This window comes from Lepidochelys kempii, chromosome 18 (assembly GCF_965140285.1).
Source record: "Lepidochelys kempii isolate rLepKem1 chromosome 18, rLepKem1.hap1, whole genome shotgun sequence".
Classification (NCBI taxonomy): domain Eukaryota; kingdom Metazoa; phylum Chordata; order Testudines; family Cheloniidae; genus Lepidochelys; species Lepidochelys kempii.
In genome coordinates, this window is record NC_136397.1 from 19,593,748 (window position 1) to 19,620,351 (window position 26,604).

The following is a 26,604-nucleotide window of genomic DNA, read 5'->3' on the forward strand; positions in this document are numbered from 1 at the left end:
GCTGATTTAGAACAACGCTTCCTCAGCTCTCGTCCCCTAAAGCCCCTACTCTACTTGCGCTATATTGATGACATCTTCATCATCTGGACCCATGGAAAAGAAGCCCTTGAGGAATTCCACCATGATTTCAACAATTTCCATCCCACCACCAACCTCAGCCTGGTCCAGTCCACACAAGAGATCCACTTCCTGGACACTACAGTGCTAATAAACAATGGCCACATAAACACCACCCTATACCGTAAACCTACTGACCGCTATTCCTACCTGCATGCCTCCAGCTTTCACCCTGACCACACCACACGATCCATCGTCTACAGCCAAGCTCTGCGATACAACCGCATTTGCTCCAACCCCTCAGACAGAGACAAACACCTACAAGATCTCTGTCAAGCTTTCTTACAACTACAATACCCACCTGCAGAAGTAAAGAAACAGATTGATAGAGCCAGAAGAGTTCCCAGAAGTTACCTACTACAGGACAGGCCTAACAAAGAAAATAACAGAACGCCACTAGCCGTCACCTTCAGCCCCCAACTAAAACCCCTCCAACGCATTATTAAGGATCTACAACCTATCCTAAAGGATGACCCAACACTCTCACAAGTCTTGGGAGACAGGCCAGTCCTTGCCTACAGACAGCCCCGCAACCTGAAGCAAATACTCACCAACAACCACATACACAACAGAACCACTAACCCAGGAACTTATCCTTGCAACAAAGCCCGTTGCCAATTGTGCCCACATATCTATTCAGGGGACACCATCACAGGGCCTAATAACATCAGCCACACTATCAGAGGCTCGTTCACCTGCACATCCACCAATGTGATCTATGCCATCATGTGCCAGCAATGCCCCTCTGCCATGTACATTGGTCAAACTGGACAGTCTCTACGTAAAAGAATAAATGGACACAAATCAGATGTCAAGAATTATAACATTCATAAACCAGTCGGAGAACACTTCAATCTCTCTGGTCACGCAATCACAGACATGAAGGTCGCTATCTTAAAACAAAAAAACTTCAAATCCAGACTCCAGCGAGAAACTGCTGAATTGGAATTCATTTGCAAATTGGATACTATTAATTTAGGCTTAAATAGAGACTGGGAGTGGCTAAGTCATTATGCAAGGTAGCCTGTTTCCTCTTGTTTTTTCCTACCCCCCCCCCCCCCCCGATGCTCTGGTTTAACTTGGATTTAAACCTGGAGAATGGTCAGTTTAGATGAGCTATTACCAGCAGGAGAGTGAGTTTGTGTGTGTATGGGGGCGGGGGGGATGTGAGAAAACCTTGATCTATGCAGGAAATAGCCCGACTTGATTATGTTAAGAGTTGTCACTTTGGATGGGCTAGCACCAGCAGGAGAGTGAATTTGTGTGGGGGGGTGGAGGGTGAGAAAACCTGGATTTGTGCTGGAAATGGCCCACCTGTTGATCACTTTAGATAAGCTATTACCAGCAGGACAGTGGGGTGGGAGGAGGTATTGTTTCATGATTTCTGTGTGTATATAAAGTCTGCTGCAGTTTCCACGGTAAACATCTGATGAAGTGAGCTGTAGCTCACGAAAGCTCATGCTCAAATAAATTGGTTAGTCTCTAAGGTGCCACAAGTACTCCTTTTCTTTTTGCGAATACAGACTAACACGGCTGTTCCTCTGAAACCTGTCATTATGCAAGGCACTGCATTTAGCCGTATGGAGTGGAAATCTATCAACTGCATGAAGAAACTTGTGCAGATACAGACAGACATCATCTTCCTTTCCAAATGCAAACAGATGGACATCGTACCAAAAGGACTGAAGGTCAAAAATCCATTACAATCTACATACCACACAGACTATGCTGACAGCTTGTGCCTCACGCTCTCAAAGAAACTGCGGAATCACCTGATCAAGATCCTCTACAGCAAACAGGGAAAGATTAAGAATGAGCTCTCAAAAATGGATACTCTCATAAAGAACCAACCTTCCACACAAACTTCCTCGTGGCTGGATTTTACTAAAACTAGACAAGCCATTTACAACGCACACTTTGCTTCTCTACAAAAGAAAAAAGACACTAAACTTTCTAAACTACTACATGCTACAAGGGGCCACAGCAATGGTTCCCTCACCCCACCTAGCAATATTGTTAACCTATCCAACTATACTCTCAGCCCAGCAGAAGCAGCTGTTCTATCTCGGGGCCTCTCCTTCTGCCCCTCCACCCCCACGAACATGATACAGTTCTGTGGTGACCTAGAATCCTATTTTCGACGTCTCCGTCTCAAGGAATATTTCCAAAATACCTCTGAACAACATACTAATCCACAGAGGTCTCCCTGCCAACACTACAGAAAGAGGGATTCTAGATGGACTCCTCCTGAAGGTCGAAACAGCAGACTGGACTTCTACATAGAGTGCTTCCGCCGACGTGCACGGGCTGAAATTGTGGAAAAGCAGCATCACTTGCCCCATAACCTCAGCCATGCGGAACGCAATGCCATCCACAGCCTCAGAAACAACTCTGACATCATAATCAAAAAGGCTGACAAAGGAGGTGCTGTTGTCATCATGAATAGGTCGGAATATGAACAAGAGGCTGCTCGGCAGCTCTCCAACACGAGTTTCTACAAGCCATTACCCTATGATCCCACTGAGAGTTACCAAAAGCAACTACAGCATTTGCTCAAGAAACTTCCTGAAAAAGCACAAGATCAAATCCGCACAGACACACCCCTGGAACCCCGACCTGGGATATTCTATCTACTACCCAAGATCCATAAACCTGGAAATCCTGGGCGCCCCATCATCTCAGGCATTGGCACCCTGACAGCAGGATTGTCTGGCTATGTAGACTCCCTCCTCAGGCCCTACGCTACCAGCACTCCCAGCTACCTTCGAGACACCACTGACTTCCTGAGGAAACTTCAATCCATCGGTGATCTTCCTGATAACACCATCCTGGCTACTATGGATGTAGAAGCCCTCTACACCAACATTCCACACAAAGATGGACTACAAGCCGTCAAGAACACTATCCCCGATAATGTCACAGCTAACCTGGTGGCTGAACTTTGTGACTTTGTCCTTACCCATAACTATTTCACATTTGGGGACAATGTATACCTTCAGATCAGCGGCACTGCTATGGGTACCCGCATGGCCCCACAGTATGCCAACATTTTTATGGCTGATTTAGAACAACGCTTCCTCAGCTCTCGTCCCCTAAAGCCCCTACTCTACTTGCGCTATATTGATGACATCTTCATCATCTGGACCCATGGAAAAGAAGCCCTTGAGGAATTCCACCATGATTTCAACAATTTCCATCCCACCACCAACCTCAGCCTGGTCCAGTCCACACAAGAGATCCACTTCCTGGACACTACAGTGCTAATAAACAATGGCCACATAAACACCACCCTATACCGTAAACCTACTGACCGCTATTCCTACCTGCATGCCTCCAGCTTTCACCCTGACCACACCACACGATCCATCGTCTACAGCCAAGCTCTGCGATACAACCGCATTTGCTCCAACCCCTCAGACAGAGACAAACACCTACAAGATCTCTGTCAAGCTTTCTTACAACTACAATACCCACCTGCAGAAGTAAAGAAACAGATTGATAGAGCCAGAAGAGTTCCCAGAAGTTACCTACTACAGGACAGGCCTAACAAAGAAAATAACAGAACGCCACTAGCCGTCACCTTCAGCCCCCAACTAAAACCCCTCCAACGCATTATTAAGGATCTACAACCTATCCTAAAGGATGACCCAACACTCTCACAAGTCTTGGGAGACAGGCCAGTCCTTGCCTACAGACAGCCCCGCAACCTGAAGCAAATACTCACCAACAACCACATACACAACAGAACCACTAACCCAGGAACTTATCCTTGCAACAAAGCCCGTTGCCAATTGTGCCCACATATCTATTCAGGGGACACCATCACAGGGCCTAATAACATCAGCCACACTATCAGAGGCTCGTTCACCTGCACATCCACCAATGTGATCTATGCCATCATGTGCCAGCAATGCCCCTCTGCCATGTACATTGGTCAAACTGGACAGTCTCTACGTAAAAGAATAAATGGACACAAATCAGATGTCAAGAATTATAACATTCATAAACCAGTCGGAGAACACTTCAATCTCTCTGGTCACGCAATCACAGACATGAAGGTCGCTATCTTAAAACAAAAAAACTTCAAATCCAGACTCCAGCGAGAAACTGCTGAATTGGAATTCATTTGCAAATTGGATACTATTAATTTAGGCTTAAATAGAGACTGGGAGTGGCTAAGTCATTATGCAAGGTAGCCTGTTTCCTCTTGTTTTTTCCTACCCCCCCCCCCCCCCCCGATGCTCTGGTTTAACTTGGATTTAAACCTGGAGAATGGTCAGTTTAGATGAGCTATTACCAGCAGGAGAGTGAGTTTGTGTGTGTATGGGGGCGGGGGGGATGTGAGAAAACCTTGATCTATGCAGGAAATAGCCCGACTTGATTATGTTAAGAGTTGTCACTTTGGATGGGCTAGCACCAGCAGGAGAGTGAATTTGTGTGGGGGGGTGGAGGGTGAGAAAACCTGGATTTGTGCTGGAAATGGCCCACCTGTTGATCACTTTAGATAAGCTATTACCAGCAGGACAGTGGGGTGGGAGGAGGTATTGTTTCATGATTTCTGTGTGTATATAAAGTCTGCTGCAGTTTCCACGGTAAACATCTGATGAAGTGAGCTGTAGCTCACGAAAGCTCATGCTCAAATAAATTGGTTAGTCTCTAAGGTGCCACAAGTACTCCTTTTCTTTTTGCGAATACAGACTAACACGGCTGTTCCTCTGAAACTTAACATGAGCTATTACCAGCAGGAGAGCGGGGGGGGGGGGGGGAGGAGGAAGAAAACTTTTTGTAGTGATAATCAAGGTGGGCCATTTCCAGCAGTTAACAAGAATGTCTGATGAACAGTGGGGGGTGGGTGGGGGAATAAACATGGGGAAATAGTTTTAAACCTGTCATTTATGATCCCCTTATGAGCTACTGATATCCAAGTTATGCCTGCAAAGTATGTGTATGCATGTACAAATAGGTAAATACACACAAGTACTGTGACAAAAGTGCATATTTGTACATGTAAATGTGATTTGTGTGTACACAAACTCTGTAGGTGCAACACAGGCCCTATAACCAAAAAGAAACAAAATAAGCCACCACAAATTCAATGCCGCCTCTCTTTACGTTATACATACAATCAAATGGCAAAATGATAGTAAAATTCTTTTCACAAGAATTCCTGCTAAATGAATCTCAGAGTCTTGATTCATTTACTTCAACACAGATGTTAGAAAAAGAAAGAAAACATTCAGAAATTTTCTAATCCACCTTCCTACCTAGTGCAGGATTGTTCCTAACAATAGGGTTTTAGCCTAACGTATACAGGAGGTAAACACAATATTTATTTTTATGCCAGGTGTCAACATTTTCCATCATTACAAAGCAAACAACATGGTTTGAAATTTTCAAAAAGTACCTAAGTTTCTTAAGAGCACAAGTACTACTGAACGTCACTGGCACCCTGTGCTCCTGAATCGTACCAGTACTTTTGCAGATCCCAGCCTTGGAGTACAGATCAATTTCTGGAACCAGGCGCTGGGATATATTGATGCACCAAAGACACTAATATCAGGTCCAATCCTGTATGGCACTGAATTCCTGCTGGAAGTTGCTGAGTGCCCTCAACCCCTACAGATTTCAGAGTGCTTAGCACCATGCAGGAGGCGGTCAGTACTTTGCAAGAATCTGGGTCACAAGGGAGAGCTTTGGCTCAAAGGCGTTAAAACAGGAAACTCAAATAAATCTGTAGCATTGCAAAAGACAGAAGGCAATCTTGATCTTTTTCCTATTCTTTAGCACTGAGAGTACACTGTTTCTAAAGAGAGGCTTGTCATTGCACAGGGCTCTTTAAAGGTATTCTGAAAGGAAGAGCACTGCACTTTCAAGAACATCCTGCTAAAAGTTGTATTGTCTTCTATATAGATTCTTATACGACAATAATCACTGTAGTACCTGAGTGCCTTGCAGTAGTGCACTAAGCAACGTGACTAACATCTGTCACGTTTTTTTTCTTGAATATTCTATTACTTTAGAGATATTGTGCTTTTAAAGAGCTGTTTTTTAAAAATAAAACTGCACATTCTGTACTGCACCTAACCCAGAGTTACCAGCACTCTCTCTTTCCAAGATTATTCTGCACTTATGTTTTTCTACTACCATATTAAAAAGCTGCTGGTTTGCGCTTGCCTTACAGCTAGAGTTTTGATATGGCAGAGATGTAAATGGAACATGCAACAAGTTGGCAAACCTCTTAATTCAGGTATATAGTCAGGATCAACCTCTGAATCACAGGGACTGTTTTGAGGTTCAATCCAGAAAGTACAATGCCATCAACAAATATAGGCATCAGTTTTCTGACACCCCCACACTGCTTCCAGAAACCCAGGCAAACTGGATTTAAAGGAGCTTAACAGTGCACAGCTTTTACTATGGCAAATGGAACAAACAGTTGCTATGAGATACAAAGTTTAGAAATAATTTTAGATCATGTTCCAGATTACCAAAACCTAAAGTAAACAACTGATTAACATGGTCTCCTGTGTGGAGACCCAATCTGTACAGTGGTTGAGTACCCTGAATATTCATTGCAGTGAAGTGGAGTTAAGGCTGATCAACACCTTGCAGGAGTGGCTCAGCACCTTTCAAGGCAAGGCCAAGAAACAGCGACACTGTCCAGATTGCTTGGGACAATACAAGCATTGGGGCAAAATATGTATATCCACATCACTCACACATGGACAGGATTTTCTCTAGGGTATGATCACTGTCAGTCATGGAGTAGGGGGAAAGATATTATGTTCTATTTAATTTCTTTCCCCTATAAAATTCACCATCTTTGCCAGTGGCTTTCAACCCAGCAACTTAGCTTGACCCCAAACTCCACAGTCTAGCACGCTCAATGAATAAGCAGAGCGCTAGAAAATTGTGGGACAATAAAACTGAACTTTTGCAGTGTTTAGTATTAGGGAGGTTACTCCTTACCAATGTACGCTAAACATTTGGCACTAATCAATTTTTTAACAAAAGTGAAAGATAAATAGTGACTATATTTGCTTTGGCCCTTATATCACAGTTTCGAACATTTCTCTATCCCTCGGGCCATATTTCAAAGGCCTTCTGGTAACAAATCAGTTGCTATGTATGCAATAGTATAATGGTGCCAGTAATGCCTATTGTATGCCTTTGGGTTTAAATTAAGTTGGTGTTTCCATTACACACCCCAATTTCAGGGTCAGATAACTTGATTATTCCAAATTACACTGAATGGAAAACATTCCAGTGGAAAACCCGAGGAGACAACATTGTAAGTGTTAAAGACAATGGCAAAACTGCCAGTGGAAGCCTCTGGAGACCGTATTAGAAACTGAAGGCAATGGCCAAAGAGTAATTTAGTATTTTGCACATTGATCTGTAATATATATAAAATACAAACATTCCATTTAAGCCAGTGTTAAACAACGTCTGTAGCTATGCCTGGTTGCTAACATGTGGAATGCTAATGTCATTTGGGTCAAACAATGGAAAATACATGTACAGTACACACATTCAAATAAGTTTAAACTATTAATTTTTTTAAAACTTACTGTATTTTGCCAATGTTCTGAAATGGCAAGATCCCAAATACAGTTCAGCTGTAGATTTCTTCTGGGACAGATAACTGTTTGATACCTAGTGACCAAGTTTGTTAGTGTAAGCTTTGAGAAATGACAAGTCTGTTTCTAGTTTAGTTTCCAGACAACAGTTTACATCAATCTAATATGATGCCACCAGAATAAAATTTGCACCTGGCACAAAAGATCCCTTAGTGGCTAATCACTGTCTGTTTTTTTCATTTGAAATGGCTCCATCTGGTGTAAATTGCATAGGACTAGTATCGTTAGCTAGGACCCAGGCCTAGTTTGCCAATACTGCTAAAACTGGTTTCATTTTGTTCATCATAAATCCTGTCTGGAAAGCTGTTGACATAGCCAAACGGGTATTCTATTAATTAAAATATATATATATATATATATATATATATATATATATATATATATAAAAAAAACTAAAAATATAATTAAGGTGAATTTATCTCTTGGTACTGCTTAAAAAAATACAGCTGATGTTCGAAAGAAGTGTTCAAATTGCCTATAATAAAAATGAGCCACACAGAGCTAAAGCTGCCAGATTTTCCATAAGGAAAACACTGCATGTTTCCAATAGCAAAACCCAAACTTCTCTAATGTAAAACACAGGCAACAGATTTAACAAATAGTTTGCTTTCACTGCTGGCTCAAAAACATGAAACAAGGAAGACAGAGATTTCAATCAACCGTTAACTTATAAAATTATGTTCCATTTGAATCCTGAAAAACTAATATCAATTAACAAACAAAAAACCCTATGATATGTCAAAGCCAGGTTGTAATTTAATTTGACAAAAGCTATGAAATTAAGAGCTAAGGCTGCTACTCCATCCTTAATTCATGCCGTTGAATCTGAGTTGTCTTGCCACAGGGCATGGAGCTTACTGAACATACTGTATGCATTGTAATACCTATGAACAAAGGTGAGGGTGGAAAAAATATACCACTAATCAGGATGAGGTCCAAAGACTGGATAGCTGTCATGACTGCATTGGAACTCTCTTAGCCAGAAGGATGTGCATTGAGAATGATTTAAAGTACTTCAAAGAGTTGGAACTTGGGTCTTACACAGGAGAAAGTTGTACCAATTTATCTATATGGGTTTAAACCATTTAGTTAAATTAGTGTAACCCCCATGTGTGGACAATCTTACTCTGATTTAAGAATGACTTGTATCATGGGAGTTGCAGCAATGTAATACAACTTTCTTGCAGGACAATGCTTTGGTGCACTGTGACATATGTCTGAAGTGCCACAATAGGAACTCAAAAAGGAGAGTTAAATAAACAGTCTTCTCGTGACTGTAGTGACCACTGGTTGGACCAGGGGCCATATACCCCCTGCACCACCCGGCATAGGAGCTTGTGTCCCATGGATCTGTGAACATTTACTTAGGGCTGAGAATGTTCTATTCTACTTCACTGCCACCAAATTTTGTTTTTCATCAAGTGCTTACAAAAATGACAGCTTTTGCATCCTAACATGAAATTAAAAATTTTAAAAACACAGGGCCACCAGCACCAGCTATGCCAGAGGAGGAGTTAAAAAAACCCTTGGTCTTCCGAAATTTCATCAACTGCAGCCAGCAGAACAGTTGCAGGTGGGCAGAGGCAAAGGCAGGCAGACGGCCTTCCTTTACCTCACCCCAAACCCACTGGAACGGGCTCTCTACCACGCATCCACTCTCCAACATGCCCACCAGTACCAAGTGTTGTGATGGTAGAGCACAGAAACCCACAGCTCCCTGCGGAAACCTCAATAGCCACAGCTAAGGAGCAGAGCAGTAGCAACACCTTTTGAACACACTGAGTCCCCATTCCAAGCTGGGTCTCACCGCATATTCCCTCCTGGAACCTTTAACTCTTTCCCTTGCTCACTAATACTCATTGTCCTCTACCTAGATTGTGAGCTCTTCAGGGTAGAGACCAAGCCTTGTTTATCTGGTACTGAGAGAAGAAAGAAATCATGGATAGAAATTTTGAATTTCAAAATTTCAAAAACATTTATGTTTTGCTAAAATTAAAAGATCTTTTTTCAATGACAACAGGACCCAAAAGATTCTATTTCTGATCCAAAAAAACAGAGCACCCACTCCACAGTGAGCTGCCATCTCCCCTGAACACTGACTTCACTGCATTGGAGATCTCTCTCACCTTTTTCATAGGTGAATTTCTCCCACAGCAAAGCACTTTGTGAAAACAAGTATTCCAATGTGAGAAGAGTCAACAATCTATTTAAAAAAATTACATTATTTTACAATATATATTTTCCCAGACTTAAACCTCAGAACATTGTGATTTCAGGACAAGATGTTTATTAACCACTCAGAATATGGATTCTTAATGTAAATGCTGCCACAATCACATCTGAACTTGAGGTAGAGGATCTGATACAATAAATAAAAAATAATACTTTGTTCTTATAGGGCCTGATCCACAGTTCTCAAAGTATTTTTAAAAGGAATGTAATTATTATTTCCATTTTATACCTGGGAAAATGGAGATACAGGGAAGTGAAGTGATTTGCCCCAGGTAAGATAGAAGATCAGCAGCAGATCTGAAACTAAAACTCAGATCTCCTGACTCACACTCCAGAGCCTTATTCATTGGACTGTGCTGCCATACAAGACCACATTTCATTTTCCGGAAACTATTAGCTACAAATTCCAGTACATTTGTAACAGGAATGACCTAACACGGATTTTTTAAAATTACATAATTCTTGCTGAGCCCCTAGAAACTGTCACACCGATGAATGCTTTAAAGCCAAAATACTTCAAACTGTCCTGCAGATGAGAAAGACAATTCTGCAATACAATTTCAGTTTGTTGGTTTTTGTTTTTAAATATAATGTAAGGTTATCTTTAACTATGTGATTTTTTTAATGTTCTCAAATCCAATTTGCAAGGAATTGTTTGAAACGTATATGCTGCAGCCAGTCAGACAATAACAGTTCTGCAATTATCAGCACCTGCATTACGATTCAATGGGTTTAAATTACTAAGGGGCCATGGCAGATACCCTACTGGCAACAATTAGCATAAAAATGTTCTACAGTTTAAAGCTGTGGGTGGGAATTACAAAAGGTTAACAGACTAAATATAAAAATCTTTTTGAATATAAAATCAATGTGCTTTGTTACTAAAATCTGGGTACTGTAATTTAACCAAAATAGGGTTTAGAGTATCTGGCAATCTTCCATATGCATGAGATAGGCTTTTCTTCGAAGCAAAATGCAGAGCAGCCAATCTGAAAGTTTTTTTAAAAAATGAAACAAAACCTAAACAACTAAAGTGTTTCATATCAATAAAATATTCCAACATGCTATTATATAATGAATATGAAGGAAGGTCTCTAGATAGATACTGAATCTGATTAGATAAAGGTATCAACAATCTTTTCACTGGACATTCAAAGAGGAGGTGTATCGTAGTGGTCAAAGCATTAAAAGCTAGAAATTTCTCGGTTCAGCTCAGTTCTAATATTAAACTAACTTCCTCTGGACCTTCCATCAAGTCACTATAGGACACATTTTCAAAAGTGGCCTCTAATTCTGCATGCCTACATTTAAACATTCAAGGCCTTGTTTTTAACAGTGCTGAACAACCACAGCTCTCAATTACTTGAACTGGAATTATGTACAGAAGGATAGATGGTAATGGAGAAGTTAAATTTGGATTATTAAAATGACTGAAGCAGAAAAAAGTTTTAATTTCTGAAAACAGCCATAGCAGGACAGACATGCCAGATGGCCATTCTCAGGGACAGAGTATCTCACACGAGGCCCCCCCCCTTGGTCCAGTTCAGAATTATGGCAATGTTATAATTTGCTTTGACGGAACACAGGGTGGTAGATGGTCCTGCAGGAACTTTGATCCTAGATTAGTGAGGACTTTGTCTTTCAAAATTGAGTCATTTCAACGGTCATTGATTAACATGCGCCTTCATTTGTCTCCCATGATGTTTGTCAGACACTGGGGTACATCATTCTTCAGCTCACCTGTATTATAAGATGAATTTCAAGATCTTGTGTTGTATTCACAATTCTTCTTGCTACAGAAAACTGGATGGACTCCCATCAGAGATTCACTGATCAGTCATTGGCCTAAGGGATCACTATTGGAGTAAGCTGAAGAGCTTCATCCCTGACCCCACAACAATCAAAGCACTTACCATCTATAGTGCTCACTGTCAGCTGTCTCAGGGAACAAGAGCCCATGAAAGAGAAGTGAGCACAAGTCCATCACTGTAAGGCAGAGTGCAGGGCATTATCTCTAGGCTAACTCAAACCTTTCCGAAGTATTTCAGGAAAGTATGTATCATTATAAATTCTAATTCACAACACACACATTATGTTGTTTTCAGGACAGAAATATTAGAAAAAGTATCTTATGTATAAAAGTAGCAGTGAAAGTGGAGAAGAAATTTGTATAGCAAGAGTCTAATTCCAAAGCGATGCCTCATTAAACGGAGTTAATGGGGATGTGCTTGAGAAACACCAAGACCCCTTTTATCACAATTAGTGCCACATCTCTGGCACTCCCTGTTAATCTAATAGAATCAGCATGTTCAGGACTAGCCCAGGGTTTTTAATTGCAAAATCGGCAAACACATTAATCATCACTTTATAGCCCTGTTGTTGTGGTGGAGAAATGAGATTACAGAAATGTATCAGAGGTCACAGACAGGAACTCTCACAAGCTTATTTAGACTTTTAGTCAAACAGAGAAAAGAAATACAGACACATCACAGGTTACTGTAAGATGCTCCTTCCTCTTCCCGCTCCACCTCTCACCTTAATTCTTTTATACACACGTGGGCCCAGGTCACTGACTTCTATATGCTTTCCAGATATAAACTTGTACAAGCAGGATTTCCCTTCCCCTTTGGACAGACGGCTTGCCTGCCACAAAGATTTCCCAACATTATAGTGTACTTATTTTTAACAAATGTTAAGACTGAGCAAACCACAGATGGAGAGTGACCTCATAACCTCAAAAATCTTAAGGGGAGAGTGGAATCAAAAATGAATGCAAAAAAAGTGTTAACCCTCTGAATTCAAGAGCTGCCATTTACCATTTTTTCACTAGCAGTGATTTCTGGTTAGCAGGCCAAATCTTGGTTACATTTAAGTCAATGAACATTTTGCTAATGTCTTAAATGGAACCAGGGTTGACCCAAAATCAGAATAACTCTCTGTGACCAGGGGGAAGGCTATCATCATGCATTGAACCTTGAGCTCTCTGATGGCTGTGCAGCATGTTTCTATTCAACCACTGCATCTGCAGGCTGATCAGACATTTTTCATAGACTCAAAGTCTATAGGACAGGTATGTTCTGCTTAGCACAGAGAGGTGTAAACCACTGCACTACAGAGGACCTGGGTCCTGGAAAGAAGATTCATCTTGAACCAGAGTAGGAAGTGTTTCTATTCTCTACCTGATACATTTTGTGCCTTAGCAGCTCCGTGAACACTGGAGGAAGGAGGGGGGCTGAATCTGATGCCATCTATGGAAAGTGAATGACTAATCCCTGAATTTAAATGCCACTCAACTCTTTCAGAAACAGAAATAGAGCAAGTAGTGCATATACTACAATAACATAATCCTTTTTGTGCTATGTTTCCTTGGCTGTGTGTCTGTCTAACAAAAGAATGGTGACATACTATCTATACTGGGACAGAACAAAATTATCTTGCTTGAAAAAAATACAGCTGCATTTTATATTTGCCATTTAAATATTTTTAAAAATCGCAACTCAACCCACGAACACAAGATGCCTTTGAAACACTTTGGGAGCTACAATTTTGGGCTCTGGTTGTATAAAGTCCTTACTCAGCTGCTCCCTTGAAGAAATCCGACTCTGAAATCCCACTTGCTAAAGTAAGGGTTTAGAGCATCTTGGCTTTGTTTTGTTGATCTTTCCCAGACAGCAGGCAGGATTTTGTCAATTGAGTTTCTCATCTTTGGAATGGATTCCCGTTGGCCATCTGCTATAATATGAGTCTAGGGGGCATTAGATTGAGACTTATTTATTTCATTTAGTGCTTTGCTTCTGAGTCAGGTCTTTCTCTCCCCCAAGAGCCAAGATACCAATTCTCGATAAAGAATAGAGGTGGTAGTTTCTATTTTACCCTCCTATCATGAATAATACATGTAATTTATGTGTTTTAATTTTTGCAATGAACACATCTAGCTGCTAGGGTGATAGGTACAGTAGCAAATAATAAAGTAAATAAAATCCAATATGAAAAGCATTCTGATATGTACATAACACAGCAGTAATGTTTTAAAAAGAGAAGCAATAGGACCTAGTAGAAATGCCACTGGTCTGAGACTCAGGATACCTAATTTATACTCCTGCCATTGGTCTTCTGGGTGACCATGGGCAAGTCACTTTACCTTACAATGCCTCAGTTTCCCCATATGTATAATGGAGACAATGATATTTACCTCACTTGTAAAGTGCATTATTATTATAAAACAATTTGTATTCACAATTCCTTTATTCATAACTTCCTTCAGGCATGGAAATATTTTCCTCTTGCAGATTATTTTTAATCTGCAAACACAGTTTTACCTGTGCACTAAATGGACTCTAAATTATCATGACAATTTTTCTCTATATATTCCTCCAACTAAGCTTCTAATGCCAAAACTTCTTTACATTCACATAAAACTGTGGGAATAAGAGCACTCGTCTGGGAATAGCATTTATACTATTTTGTTCCAGCTGCTGCAGAGGCAGTTGAGGGAGCATTCAACGTGTCCTTTGCGAATCCCATAAAAATAAGCCTTTTATCATTATTTCTGAGTGGCAGATTTTTTAAAAAGTATAGAAACTTAGAATGCAGAAGATTTTCCCCACCTATTGTAATATTAAGATAAGGTTTATAAGCCCCAGAATTGACCTGACAGTGTCATTTTAAGCAATATTAAAAGAAATTACAGTGGGAAAGGAAAATGCTATATTGCTATTACCAGTGTTACTGAAAAATCTCATGAGATTAACAATGAAACATTACAATAGCCACACTTTGCTCAAATGAGTATAACAGATATCTTGAAATAGTGCACAATATGTCATGAGGTTTACTGTACTGGCTGTGTGATTACACTCTATTCCTTGTTCCTACAATTCACTCAAGGGTAGTAAATGTATATCTCAATATTCCTAGAGCTCATTTACACCAGATCTGAATTTGGCTCCTAGGCCACCTGGTTTCAGGTGCAAGATTGTGAGAAACAAATGGGAAGATCAAAGATTCTTGGGAAGGTGCCACACACAAAAAATAATATTCATAATTATGTGGATTTCAACTGTTCCTCATTGCCACAATCCTAATAAAGTTCTTTAAACAACTTTCAAGAAGTAAGGAATGTACAGAGGTGTACAGAGAATAAGATTATTGTAGGCATTATGTATATTAGTTTCTCATCCTATTGCTATAGTAAATCTTAGGTTTTGATATCTGCATCCTTTATTTACAAGAAAGAAGAGTCCAAAACAGAAAGCTTCCAACTGACAGAGTGGAAAGAAAAATCTCTGGAAAAAGACAGATAGCGACAATCTCTAAATCCAGTAAAGCTAAAAGAACTAGTGAGCTTTCCTGGAGTACAGAATCCCAAAAGACTTTTGGAACCTTTAGAAAGCCTCAGTAACTATGGGAAAACTCTATATAGGGCTACATCTTGGTTGCTTTACACATGCAGGATGAAAGTCTGACCCTACTTAAATCAATTGGAGTTTTACTATTGACTTTAATGGTTCCAAAATTTCACCCACATATTTTATTTCACTGGAAGTGTTGTGAGATAGATTGGATTTGGTCCGCAGCATTCACAGGAGAAAGGATGATTAAAAGAAAGTGCTGATCTAGAAAAAACAGGATTTTTCACACAAAATGTATCATATTCTACAGTGATGGAACCATTCAAGAACCTAGATAGACAGAAGTATCATCGAAATGGCAGTGGACAATGGTTGGCCAAAACAGGTGGTGAATGTTGGTTGAACAATTTAGTTCAGGTAAAAGCAAAGCTATAAATAAAAACAACAAATGGGAGAGAAGTTAAAAATATATCTGTAGGATGTAGAATTCTGAGCTTCTTCAGAGGAAGAGACATGCAAGTACCAGATTTCAAATAATCAAACTTCTTAGGAATTCTTTATTCATCATGGCCCAGGTGAAATAGAGGGTGGAGCTGAAAACCTTTGCAGCAGAACGTCTGTCTGTAGTGGAAATGAATATCATGTCTTCAAAGAAAAATTTGATGATCCTGAGGCAAGCTACACTGATGATGTCAAAAGTTTTAGCACCGAGGACTTCAATGAAGGAGTGGGAAGCACTGATGGGGAGAAGTGGGCTTTGATGTTAGCTCTGAGGATCCGGCAGCGTGCATTAAAGAAAGCAGATTAAGAGCCTGATCATGCTGATACAGAAGTCAAAGGTAAAACTCCTATTGACTTCAAATCTGAGCAGGATCAGACCCTCAATAGTAATTTTAAAGTAGCAGATTCCGATCAATCTATTTTAAAGTAAAAAATCTTCAAGGCAGAATGAGAAGGCTCCTGATTATTCTTTTTATACCAGTGTTTATACTCGTGTCTGACTGGTCAGATGTCTAGACAGAGGACTCCCTATAGTGATTAGAGGTGAGATACTCAAAAAAGGTCTATTTAAAAAAAAGAAAACACAAACACTTCTCTGCTACTTTTTTCTAATAATGTTCAAGGAACAAAAAAAGTATAGTCTCTTAATCTGGTTAGCAAAATTATAACTTGTTAAAAAACAACCTTAACATCAGTGTGAGAGAGAATGTGTTTATTTTGCAACATGTTTTTCAGCGAAAACACTACAGAATGCATGTGACCTCATGTGTTTTCTTTTAAGATATACTCTTTCTTGGAGATACTAATGGTGAGTCAGTTGTTATAGTAACTACCTTTTCATTGAATATCATGCAGAAAGTATCTCTCTGGCATCAGATGCTTGTGCTGCAGTAAATTACGCATCCAATTCTGTCAAAACATTCTCAGAACATATTTCTTTAGTAAATGTTCAGTCCCCCCTTTTCTGGTTTTCTCAGTTTAGAAATTACAGGCGTGTTAGTCTGTATTCACAAAAAGAAAAGGAGTACTTGTGGCACGTTAGAGACTAACAAATTTATTTAAGCATAAGCTTTCGTGAGCTACAGCTCACTGGGAACTCCTTGGCCACATACCCTCCCTTTGCCCCCACGCCCAACCCCAACACATTGACTTGTAGAAGTTTTTGAGACGTCAAACACAGTATTGATAATTAGAAGGTCAAGATGAAAGTATATTATTCTCCCCGGTTATTTCCTTAGTAGACAAACACATTCTTTATTAAACTACCGCTGATGAAACTCTTTTGGTACTACAAAAACTGCCATAAACAATGTATTTTAAATATGAAGATATGCAGAATATCATATTTTACAGATTTGATAGTGAGATCTACTCTTCTAGGACCCGATTCCTCAAAGTTTATGCACATGCTCAAGTATTTTGCTGGACCAGGGTCTCAGGCACTGTATGAAGAAAGGGAAAGTAGATTGTTGTTGTATTTGGATTTTGTTAATAAACATCACATGGACTAGCAAGAGCTCCAATTGTTTGAATTCCCAGCTATATAGTTTGTTGGTTTTGTATTCTGCGTACGAGGTAACTTATTTTAGCAGCATGTAGGCTCTCTTCTGTCTCCCTATTTAAAAAGATGGAGGATAAGCGATGGCTCAGTAGTTGATTTCTATGCCTTTTGTTTCCTATTTAAGCTCAAAATATCATCATTTGAAGTGACATTCTGGTGAAATGAGAAGGGAATCCAAGAGCGTTTTAAAACAAACAAAAAATAACCAAAATAACACTCTCCTCTTTGTGATTCAGCAGACTGAGGGATAGGATTGCACATTTAATGGAGTTAGTATGGTAAAACTTTAACAGGCATGAATTAGAGGACGGAATAATTAAAACTGAACACTAGTGGCACAAAAACAGAGAGAGATAGATATATAGAGAGAGAACCTGAACTTTTAAAAGCACTAATCTTCTAAACAATCAACCAGTGATACGTTTGGGTTGGCATGAATATGAAAGCTCCATGCATTCCTCATCCTGCTTCCAATTGAAAACTTGTTGCTCAGTCTTATAAATTCCCCAAAATGTAAGATACAACACAATAAATAGTTCTTCGCTCCACAAATATGAGAAATATTTTAGCTGATGCAGCAGAAAATGTGATACTATAGACCAAATTTAAATCAGAGGGATTAAGAGAAGCTGGACAACCAGCAAAATCATATTGCTGTTATCAATGCTTAGAAATCTCTTCTATATTGCACTTTGAAGTCTTGTAAAAACATCAAGAACGTAAGAGGAATATTCTCCCTTAACATGCATACGTCACTTCCACTAGCGTTACATCAACTGAAATAAACGAACTAGTACTGCTGCTCTGATTCCATTTGGTAATTTGTCTGGTGATATTTTAAACAGCCATTATTAACTTTTCAAAAGGAGCCTTGGAAAACTATTCATATTTCAATGTAAAACTGCTGCTGCTATGACTGATGTTATTATAGGAAAACAAAAACTAAAAACCAAAGAGACTCATTTTTACAAAACGAATTTACTTCTCTAACATCAGGAAATAGCTAGAAATGAATTGGTAAATCTTAGATTGTATAACTTTATAGTTACTAAGGAGACTCTCCAAAGGAATTACATCTAATCCATCTTTGCTAAATTTGGATCTCATTACATTTTTGAAATATGGAAAACCATCCATATTTGAAATAAAACGGTACATATGTGTTACTACTATACAACAGAACCTTTCAGAATTCTATTTCACTGACAGTTCATCAATAGTGGATAGAACTGCATGAATTTTCATTATTGCATTATTACATCCATACTCCAGACTGTGGTGCATTAAAGCCTCAAGGACCTCATAATTTACTCATCAACAGAAGTTATTCTTGAGGCATTTTGAGAGCTCGCCAGCATTTCTCTCAAAACCAGAGATGAAACCTGCTGAGAAGAATGAGAGCATAATCAATTAAATAATGGCCAGGAAAAAAATCTCCATGGCGGAAAGTTGCAAACCTAATAGTCAAATGAACCTTTAGGAAGCATTAATTCAAAATGTAAAAGATGTGCTTTGGCCCCACTTCTTATTACATTCTCAATACCTGTCCATACAACAATGTTGTGTATTATGCCTTATTTATTTTGGGTGAAATTCACAGATAGCACTAAGCCCTCTGCACTAGTTAAGCCCCACATAGGGCTGCACAGGGAAATGCAGGTGAAGCCCCCTACACACAAAGCAAAGAGTCTCCACATCATCATCATCCCCACAAAGACTAACACAAAAGCCATAATGACGCAGGATAAAGAAGAGGCCATTGGTTTGTGTTTTGATAGATCCAGTGGCTCTCAATATCCATGCAACTAGCTTGCTGGAGCTGCAGCTGATACGCGAATCCACAGCAGCTATGGGAAAGGGTGGATTTCACCTCCTCATCTTCTCCACGCTCCACCTGCATAAAGCCTGAATGGTCAGCCTTTATGCTGGTGTAGTAAGCCCCATTAGAAGATGACGTGATAAAAAGTGTACAAAATAATGAAGATAGATATATGTGATCTTCTATTTATCTTCTTGTGTCATAAGACAAGAACAAAAAGACATGCAGTGAAAATGAAGGGAGAGCAAATTCAAAACCAACGAAAGGAAACACTTTTCCACAAAATGTGTAATTAGACTGTTGACCTGACTGCCACAATACATCATGGAGGCCAAGACTGTAGTAGGATTTTAGAAAAGGAATTAGACATTTAGGGTATGTCTGTACTGGAATTAAAACCCCGCAGCTGGCCCATAGCAGCTGACTCAGGCTCATGGGGCTGAGGCTAAGGTGCTGTTCAATTTCAGTGTAGATGTTCAGTATTGGGCTGGAGCCCAAACTCTGGGACTCCCCCACTTTGTGGGGTCCCAGAGCCCAAACACCTACACCACAATTAAAACAGCCCCTTAAGCTCAAGCCCTGCGAGCCAAAGTCAGCTGGCAAGGGCCAACGTTGAGTGTTTAGCTGCAGTGTAGGCATACCCTTATTTGGCTAACAAGAGTAACTCCTGCCCCCCAATCAAACAAAAATAACAAACCCGCCAAGACTTTTGGAAGGGATAACCCCCTCATATTTAAGGGCATAAAGCACCCACTATAGGGTTAGGAGGAACCTTCCTTGGAGTCAGGTTATCCCTAAAACAGCTGGTGCGGTCCACTTTTGGAGACAGGACTGGACAGTGGTCTGATCCAGTCTGGCAATTCCTATGTTCCATTGTAATGAGTGGAACTCTATGCTAGCAGTGCTAATTAGAAATAGCTACTGTCAGGGCAGGTCCTGGGAATTTATTTATTATTATTACCATCTCTGCAGTATGTGGATCCTGCCTTGAGTGAATTCCACTATATGCATCCCAGTCCACTGTTCTCTCCCCCACTTTTTTTAATAAACAAATGGTCTGTCATTGCAGCATTTTTGCACTGGATTTATTTTTAATTAATAAACAAATGCTGATCTGACTTATCTCTTTCATGCTTTTTCTTCCTTCTCTTTCTCCATTGTCTTCACTCCATCTTTTATACTATTTATCTTGGTGTTTCTTCTCTGGATCATTTCTTCCATACTTATTTTTCTATATTGTACAATAATTGTTCCATGTCCTGCTATCACCCTCTTCTTCTGTTGTGTATACTGCCCTTCAATCTCACCCATTGTCCTGCCCTCCTTTCTTTTCTCTTCTTCCTCAGTCTCTTCCCTCCTCTTCCTACTCTCTCTCCATTTTCTCCCCCATCACTAACTCTCTTCCCCTAGTACCTCTCTCTTCTTTCCTGTCTGTCACACTCACAACCCACTCACAAGTTTGTGAAATTACACCAGGGCAGAATGGTCCCATTGTTTGTGTCTCCTTCTGTGCACTCACACAGATTGTACTGCATAGGGTCACATCTAGTAGGTGTTCTTCTGAACCAGAAGAATTAAAAATTCATTTTTCTTTTAAATGAAAGCCAAGATACTGCAAATCCTGATGGGATCACCCAAAATATGCTGGTATATTTATGCTCAATCCAGCTTCTGTCCAAATGAGATCCTCCAATTATGGTTAAAGAGGAATAGAAAAGTGAATTGTTAATTCTGGGTAGTCAGCAGGTAGAAGGATTAGACATAATGAAAGAAAAGGTTAGCTAAGGAAAAAGTAAAAAGTTCCTAGCCCATGCTAATGTCCCTATTGCTCCAGATGGCATAGGAGAATTCTGGGTAAAAGGGAGTATGCCATGCTCTAGAGATCCTCGCTCGTGTAATGCCCATACGAAGGGACCATTACAAACTGGCACAATTAAAGCAGCCCTTGGGCTGTTTCAATTTGAGCTGTGGCGCAAGAGCAGTCCCAGGATGAGGAGGTTAGGGTGGAAAGGTTGCTTAGAGTCACATTTGTCTCTCCCATGCCAGGCATGATAAACTCAGATTCAGTGAAGCTGAGCATTTAGCCCACTCTCTAAAGAAACTGAAATCAGCTGAACTAGATGCAAGACTTCCATCCATTCTAGCTGAAAAGAATAGTGATGTGTGTTCTGTTGAGAGTGACTAAGGAGTTAAAAAATACAATACTGTTACTATTCACACTTACAAGGATGACCAGGAATCAGTCATCTACCTGACCCTCCCTTTGTGGGAGACAACAGCCTGGATTATGCTTGTTTCAGGAAAGGTGTTAGTTACAAATATTGTAGTGGGGATTTCAACTCCAGCCTCTCTCTGCTTCAATGTCCCATGAAAGGGAAAAAAATATTTTTACCTCTGACCTGAAAATTCACTAATCAAACGCCCTGGATTGAGCCAGCAAGAGTGAGACACATTTGTTTAATAACCCTAATCTTGTGGTGATAATTTAACACTGGTTCATGTGGTAAATAAGGATTCTTCTTCATTATCAATATTCACTTCGGTGAGTTAAAAAGCAAAATGACAAATGACAAAAAAAAAATTGCACAAACAGGTGATTTTTGAAAACACAAGCTGGGGCTATCAAAATAAACCTCTTTGCTACTAAGATAGATGGTGTTTATTTTGTTTTTTCAACTAACTCGTAACTACCACCAGCTTTGTTACTCCATTGACCATATTAAGATGCAAATCATGTATTTACAATGTATCAAGTTATATGGGAGAATTTAATATTACTGTTCACAATAAACTGCCGTGATTAAACTTTGATTCAACTCCCAAGCTTCAGCATTAGGCTCCCATGAATAATTCCAAGAATAATAGGGTGGTAAAGCAATACCAGCATGTTTATAAAGAAAGCGTTAGTTCAATCGTTACTCCCTGTCCTGTAGGAAAACGGAATAATAATCTAAGTACTGAATATATATTTAGGATGAACACACACCTACGACTTACTATGCTATAATTCCTTCAAGGGGTAATGAGATGGACAAGAGGACATTAGGGCATTAGCACAGGACTTAGGAGTTCAAGTCCCTGATCCATCACAGACTTCCTGTGTGACCATGGGCAAGTCACGTAGCCTCTCTGTGCCTCAGTGCCCCATCCATACAATGGAGATAATAGCACTGCCTACCTCACAGGGGTATTGCGAGGATAAATACCATAAAAGCTGTGAAGACACTCAGACACAATGGTAATGGGTTCCATTTAAATACCTTAAATAGAAACCTTACACCCCAAGAACTGTACACGATTTCACCAGCAGACTAATTCAAATTACTGTCCTGTAATTCCACATTTTTCTATTTTAATTTTATTTCATAGACCTAATATTTAAAAACAACATCAACAAGCAACTTTCCCTCTCCCTGTTCTGTGCACTCCCATTCCTCCTAAATTCTGCTGAAATGGATCCCCTTGAAATGCACCCCTTGTGGTGGTATTTGAAGTGCCATCCACAAGAACGAGACACTTTTTTTCTAATTGAATGAAATTGTATGGTTCATACATGCATTCACAGATGGGAGGACACAGCAGTGAACCATTTGTGAAGCTTTTTCCATGTGATAACTCATATTTTATTAACACAAGAGTCTGATGTATTAAATGGTCAGGAAAGATAAAGGGAAATCTGACCAACAGAGTTGCCAACTCTGGTGATTTTATCATGAGTCTCAAGATATTTTATGTTTTTCTTAAAGCCCTGCCTCTAAATCTGGGTGATTATGTGAAAATCAAGTAAAGCTTGAAGATGTGGACCTTAATTTCTCAAACCCAGCAGGCAAATAAAAAGATCCCAAATTTACTATTTTTTAAATCTCATTACTTTTGACACATGGGATTGAGAATACTGGACTCTGGTTCCATAGCCTCAAAATAAGCTCCCAGGTTAAAGCTCGTTGGCCACTTCCCAAAAATACACCAGATATTGCAAGCAACAAGGACAAAACTGTGAGGGGAAAGAAATTAAAGATATATTTCTGCTTAAAAGGTGTTTCAATTAATTTCAATTAAACTGATTTCAATTAATTAAAAATATCTTAAAGGGGCTAGAGGCTTCAGGATCCAACACCTCCATACTTGCTGAAACTGCCACGTTCACTTTACTCAAGACACTGCACTGGCTGCATTTGAAGTCGCAGCCTCTCGCAGAATAAAAGTTGTTACTAGAGATGGGCTGAACCAGCACCAATGCCTCTGAACGCTGGCGGTGGGAGGGTGGGTCCAAATTCTGGATTCATATTTACATTTCATGGTTTAGGCCCATCTTTCATTCTACCACATTGAGTGAACTTAGATTGTCTAAGTGATTGTTGCAGCTCCTTTATCTAAATCATTGTGAACCAGTGTGTTTTGACTGAACAAAATAATTGAAGTAGAAGCTTTGGAGAAGGGGTTGTTTTTTATAAAACAGAAATTAAATATTTCTATGAAATTTATTCCATTTATTATAAGAAAGTCAGTGGAAATCACTTCTGCTGTTAAAATGCTTTGAGAGCCACCAATTTGCATTACAAAAGCCATCTCCTTTTTTTTTTTTGGGTTGTTTTACTGCTGTGTAAAGATACTTTTTGTTTCTCAGTTAACTAAACAGCTGAGCAGCTGACTAAACCATTTTCTCTACTCACCATCCTCGTTGCTAGGGGCATCTCCTGTTCCAAGTAGGGTGTCTGATCTGGATTCTGGCTCTATATCTTCCTTAGGGATTGATAAATCAGCCAGTGCAAATCCAGATTTGCCAGATACAGGGACAGCAGCTTTCAGTTCCCAGCTTCCAGACACAGCATCCATCAAAGGATAGTTAATACACTCAAATCCACTGTGAAAGAAAATAGGGTTGACATTTTATTTTGTTTGTGCTGATAGGTTTTAAGATTTTAATAAAATAATCCAGATATAATATGGAATTTACCATCAGGGCCATAAAATATCCAGTGAATGAAAGTTACAGCTGTGTATACATATTGTGATATATATAACATACAGTACTGAGAAACTAGCTGATCTCCCATAATATTAGTCTATCTGATTTGGTCAGCAAACAGTGTAGCCCTAAACCTTTGTACATCAAGTTTATTTGGGTTACTTATCTCGTGTCTGTCAGGTCCAGGTGAACTGGTACACAAAGTCACAATGATGACCTGTCCTGATAATCATCATAAAATGATTGAAACTGAGCAGCTTGAAAGAGAATTTTTACTGTGGATTACATTTCATGTGGTAGAGTGCTGCTGAGAGTAAGGACTTTTAATTGTTTAGTTGATAAAAGATATTGAGCAATATTTTCACCTCTGGTCAGCCATTTCCTTTGAAGGAGAAAAGAGAAATATGTTACTCTACAAAATATGTTGAGCAATATGTTGGCTGCGATTTTCAAGGGAGTTAAGGGTTCATACCACTTCAAATTTCAATGGGAACTGGATGTCAAACTCACATAGGCACTGAAAATCCCAGTCATGAATCCTGATTTAGGATCCTAAATATGCACGCTGATTTTCAAAAGTGCTGAACACTTAGCAGCTCCCATTAACTGTGATGGGAGATACTGGTTGATCTGCACTTTGAAAAATCATACCACTTATTTAGGATCCTAAATTGGGATTTAGAAGCTTAACTTTAAGGCTCTTGTTTTTGAAAATCTTGGCTGTTATATTTTCATAGTTAAGGAATCCCTTGATTGAGCAGCTGTAATTTACCATTAAAAAGAAAAATTCTCTCAGACAAAGGACTCCATGTCGTGTTTTGAAGGAAACATACTTAAACAACCATGGGCAACATTTTCAAAAACATAGCAATGTTAGGGGACTTACTTTTGAAAGAAAGTACAGTACATGCACATGTTTATTGTAAACAATGACCTTTCAGTGGCAACCGTGATTTACCAGTTTTTGACAGACCATTTTAAAAACTGACTTTGGAGAAACAAATTACCCAGTGATCAGAACACAAGCTTGGCTTAAAACAAAACGGTCAAAGGGTAACATTTTCACCGCTGCCTAATTGATTTAGGAGCGTAAGTCCCATTTTCAAAAGTGACTTACAATGGAATTAAGGGTTTGTCTACACAGAAAAGTTTTACCAGTTATATCAGTAGAATTACAGTAGTTAAAATAAGGTGCGACTCTAAACCAATATAGTTATACTGGTATAACTTTGCCTATTTAAATTCACACCTTATTTTAAACGGCCATAACTTTGCCATGCAGACAACCTTTTAGGTTCCTAAGAGCCTAATTTATTTCTGAAAATGGGGCTTAGGCTCATCACTTACTCAATATCTTTTTTCTATCTCACCAGTAATATTTGTAGAATTTAACGTCTGAAAAACAAAATGGCTTCTTTCAAAATACTATATCAAGAAATACTGGCAAAGTAATTCAGATACATAAGGGAAAAAAAAGACAACAGAGATCTACCCCAGGATTCCCACACTCAATGTCAATGAAGACTGCGGTAACGTAAGAGGGAATATAGTCAGAGTTTATGAAAAGAATTAGCCTTATCATCCAGGGCCATGAGCCAAAGGCCACTGAAATCAATAGGATTCCTTCTACTGATTTCAATGAGGTTCCCAGTGCCTTCTGGAAGTCATAGGCTTGGGAGTAAGAGTAGAAACTCATAGAAAGTAAGTGGTGATGGCACAAGAAAAATCCAAGAATCTGGCTTGAACTAGATGATAGGTCAAGTACTGCAAGGGAAAGTCAGCACCGATACACAGGAAAAACACCAATGAGTGACTGCAAGACATTTAGTCACTGCACCTTGTGTATTATTTAAGAGAAAATACTTCATGAAATAGATTTTTCCACACACTACGTACAAAGGGGTTTTCACTGGCTTCCTCTGAACTTCTTCAATTAACTTGAATAAGCTGGTAGAAGAACTTGCTGGAATTTGATGGTTTTTGACTCCAGCCCAGATCTCCAAAAGTCGACCATTCTCATCTTCCCATCAAAAGAGCAACAGGAAAAAGAAAATTAAAATTTCATAACTGTGTAGTAAAAAACTGAAATATTTGTTGCAACTGCACAATATCATCTTACAAGTTTATGCAAAATTTCAGAATCATCCACCTAGTAAAAACACTCTCATCATACTTGTTAGCAAGGGTGATAATAAAAGCTATTGTTTTGTCCAACAGACTGGTGGTCAGTGGTTTTTAAAAAGAAAAATATATGATGAAGGAAGAAGAAAATATTTTTAAAAATTAAGATTTAAATGTAAGAAAATCTCTAGGAAATCAGGATCTACTTGAGAGAATAATCCAGTGTTATTTTCTTGCTTCTCTTTCATTGAAGCTGTTTCAGTCATGATCTAATAATATGTTTGATTAATACC

At 39.3% G+C, this 26,604-nt stretch overlaps 1 protein-coding gene across 1 annotated transcript in view; it reads right to left on the bottom strand.

Annotated features, from left to right (window-relative positions):
• MORN1 (MORN repeat containing 1) overlaps window positions 1-26,604 on the bottom strand; it is a 195,202-nt gene that overhangs the window by 137,612 nt on the left and 30,986 nt on the right. Inside the window, 3 exon segments of the mRNA XM_078849320.1 lie at window positions 23,895-24,085; window positions 24,556-24,572; window positions 26,083-26,210. Coding sequence (XP_078705446.1) covers window positions 23,895-24,085; window positions 24,556-24,572; window positions 26,083-26,210 — 336 coding nt within the window.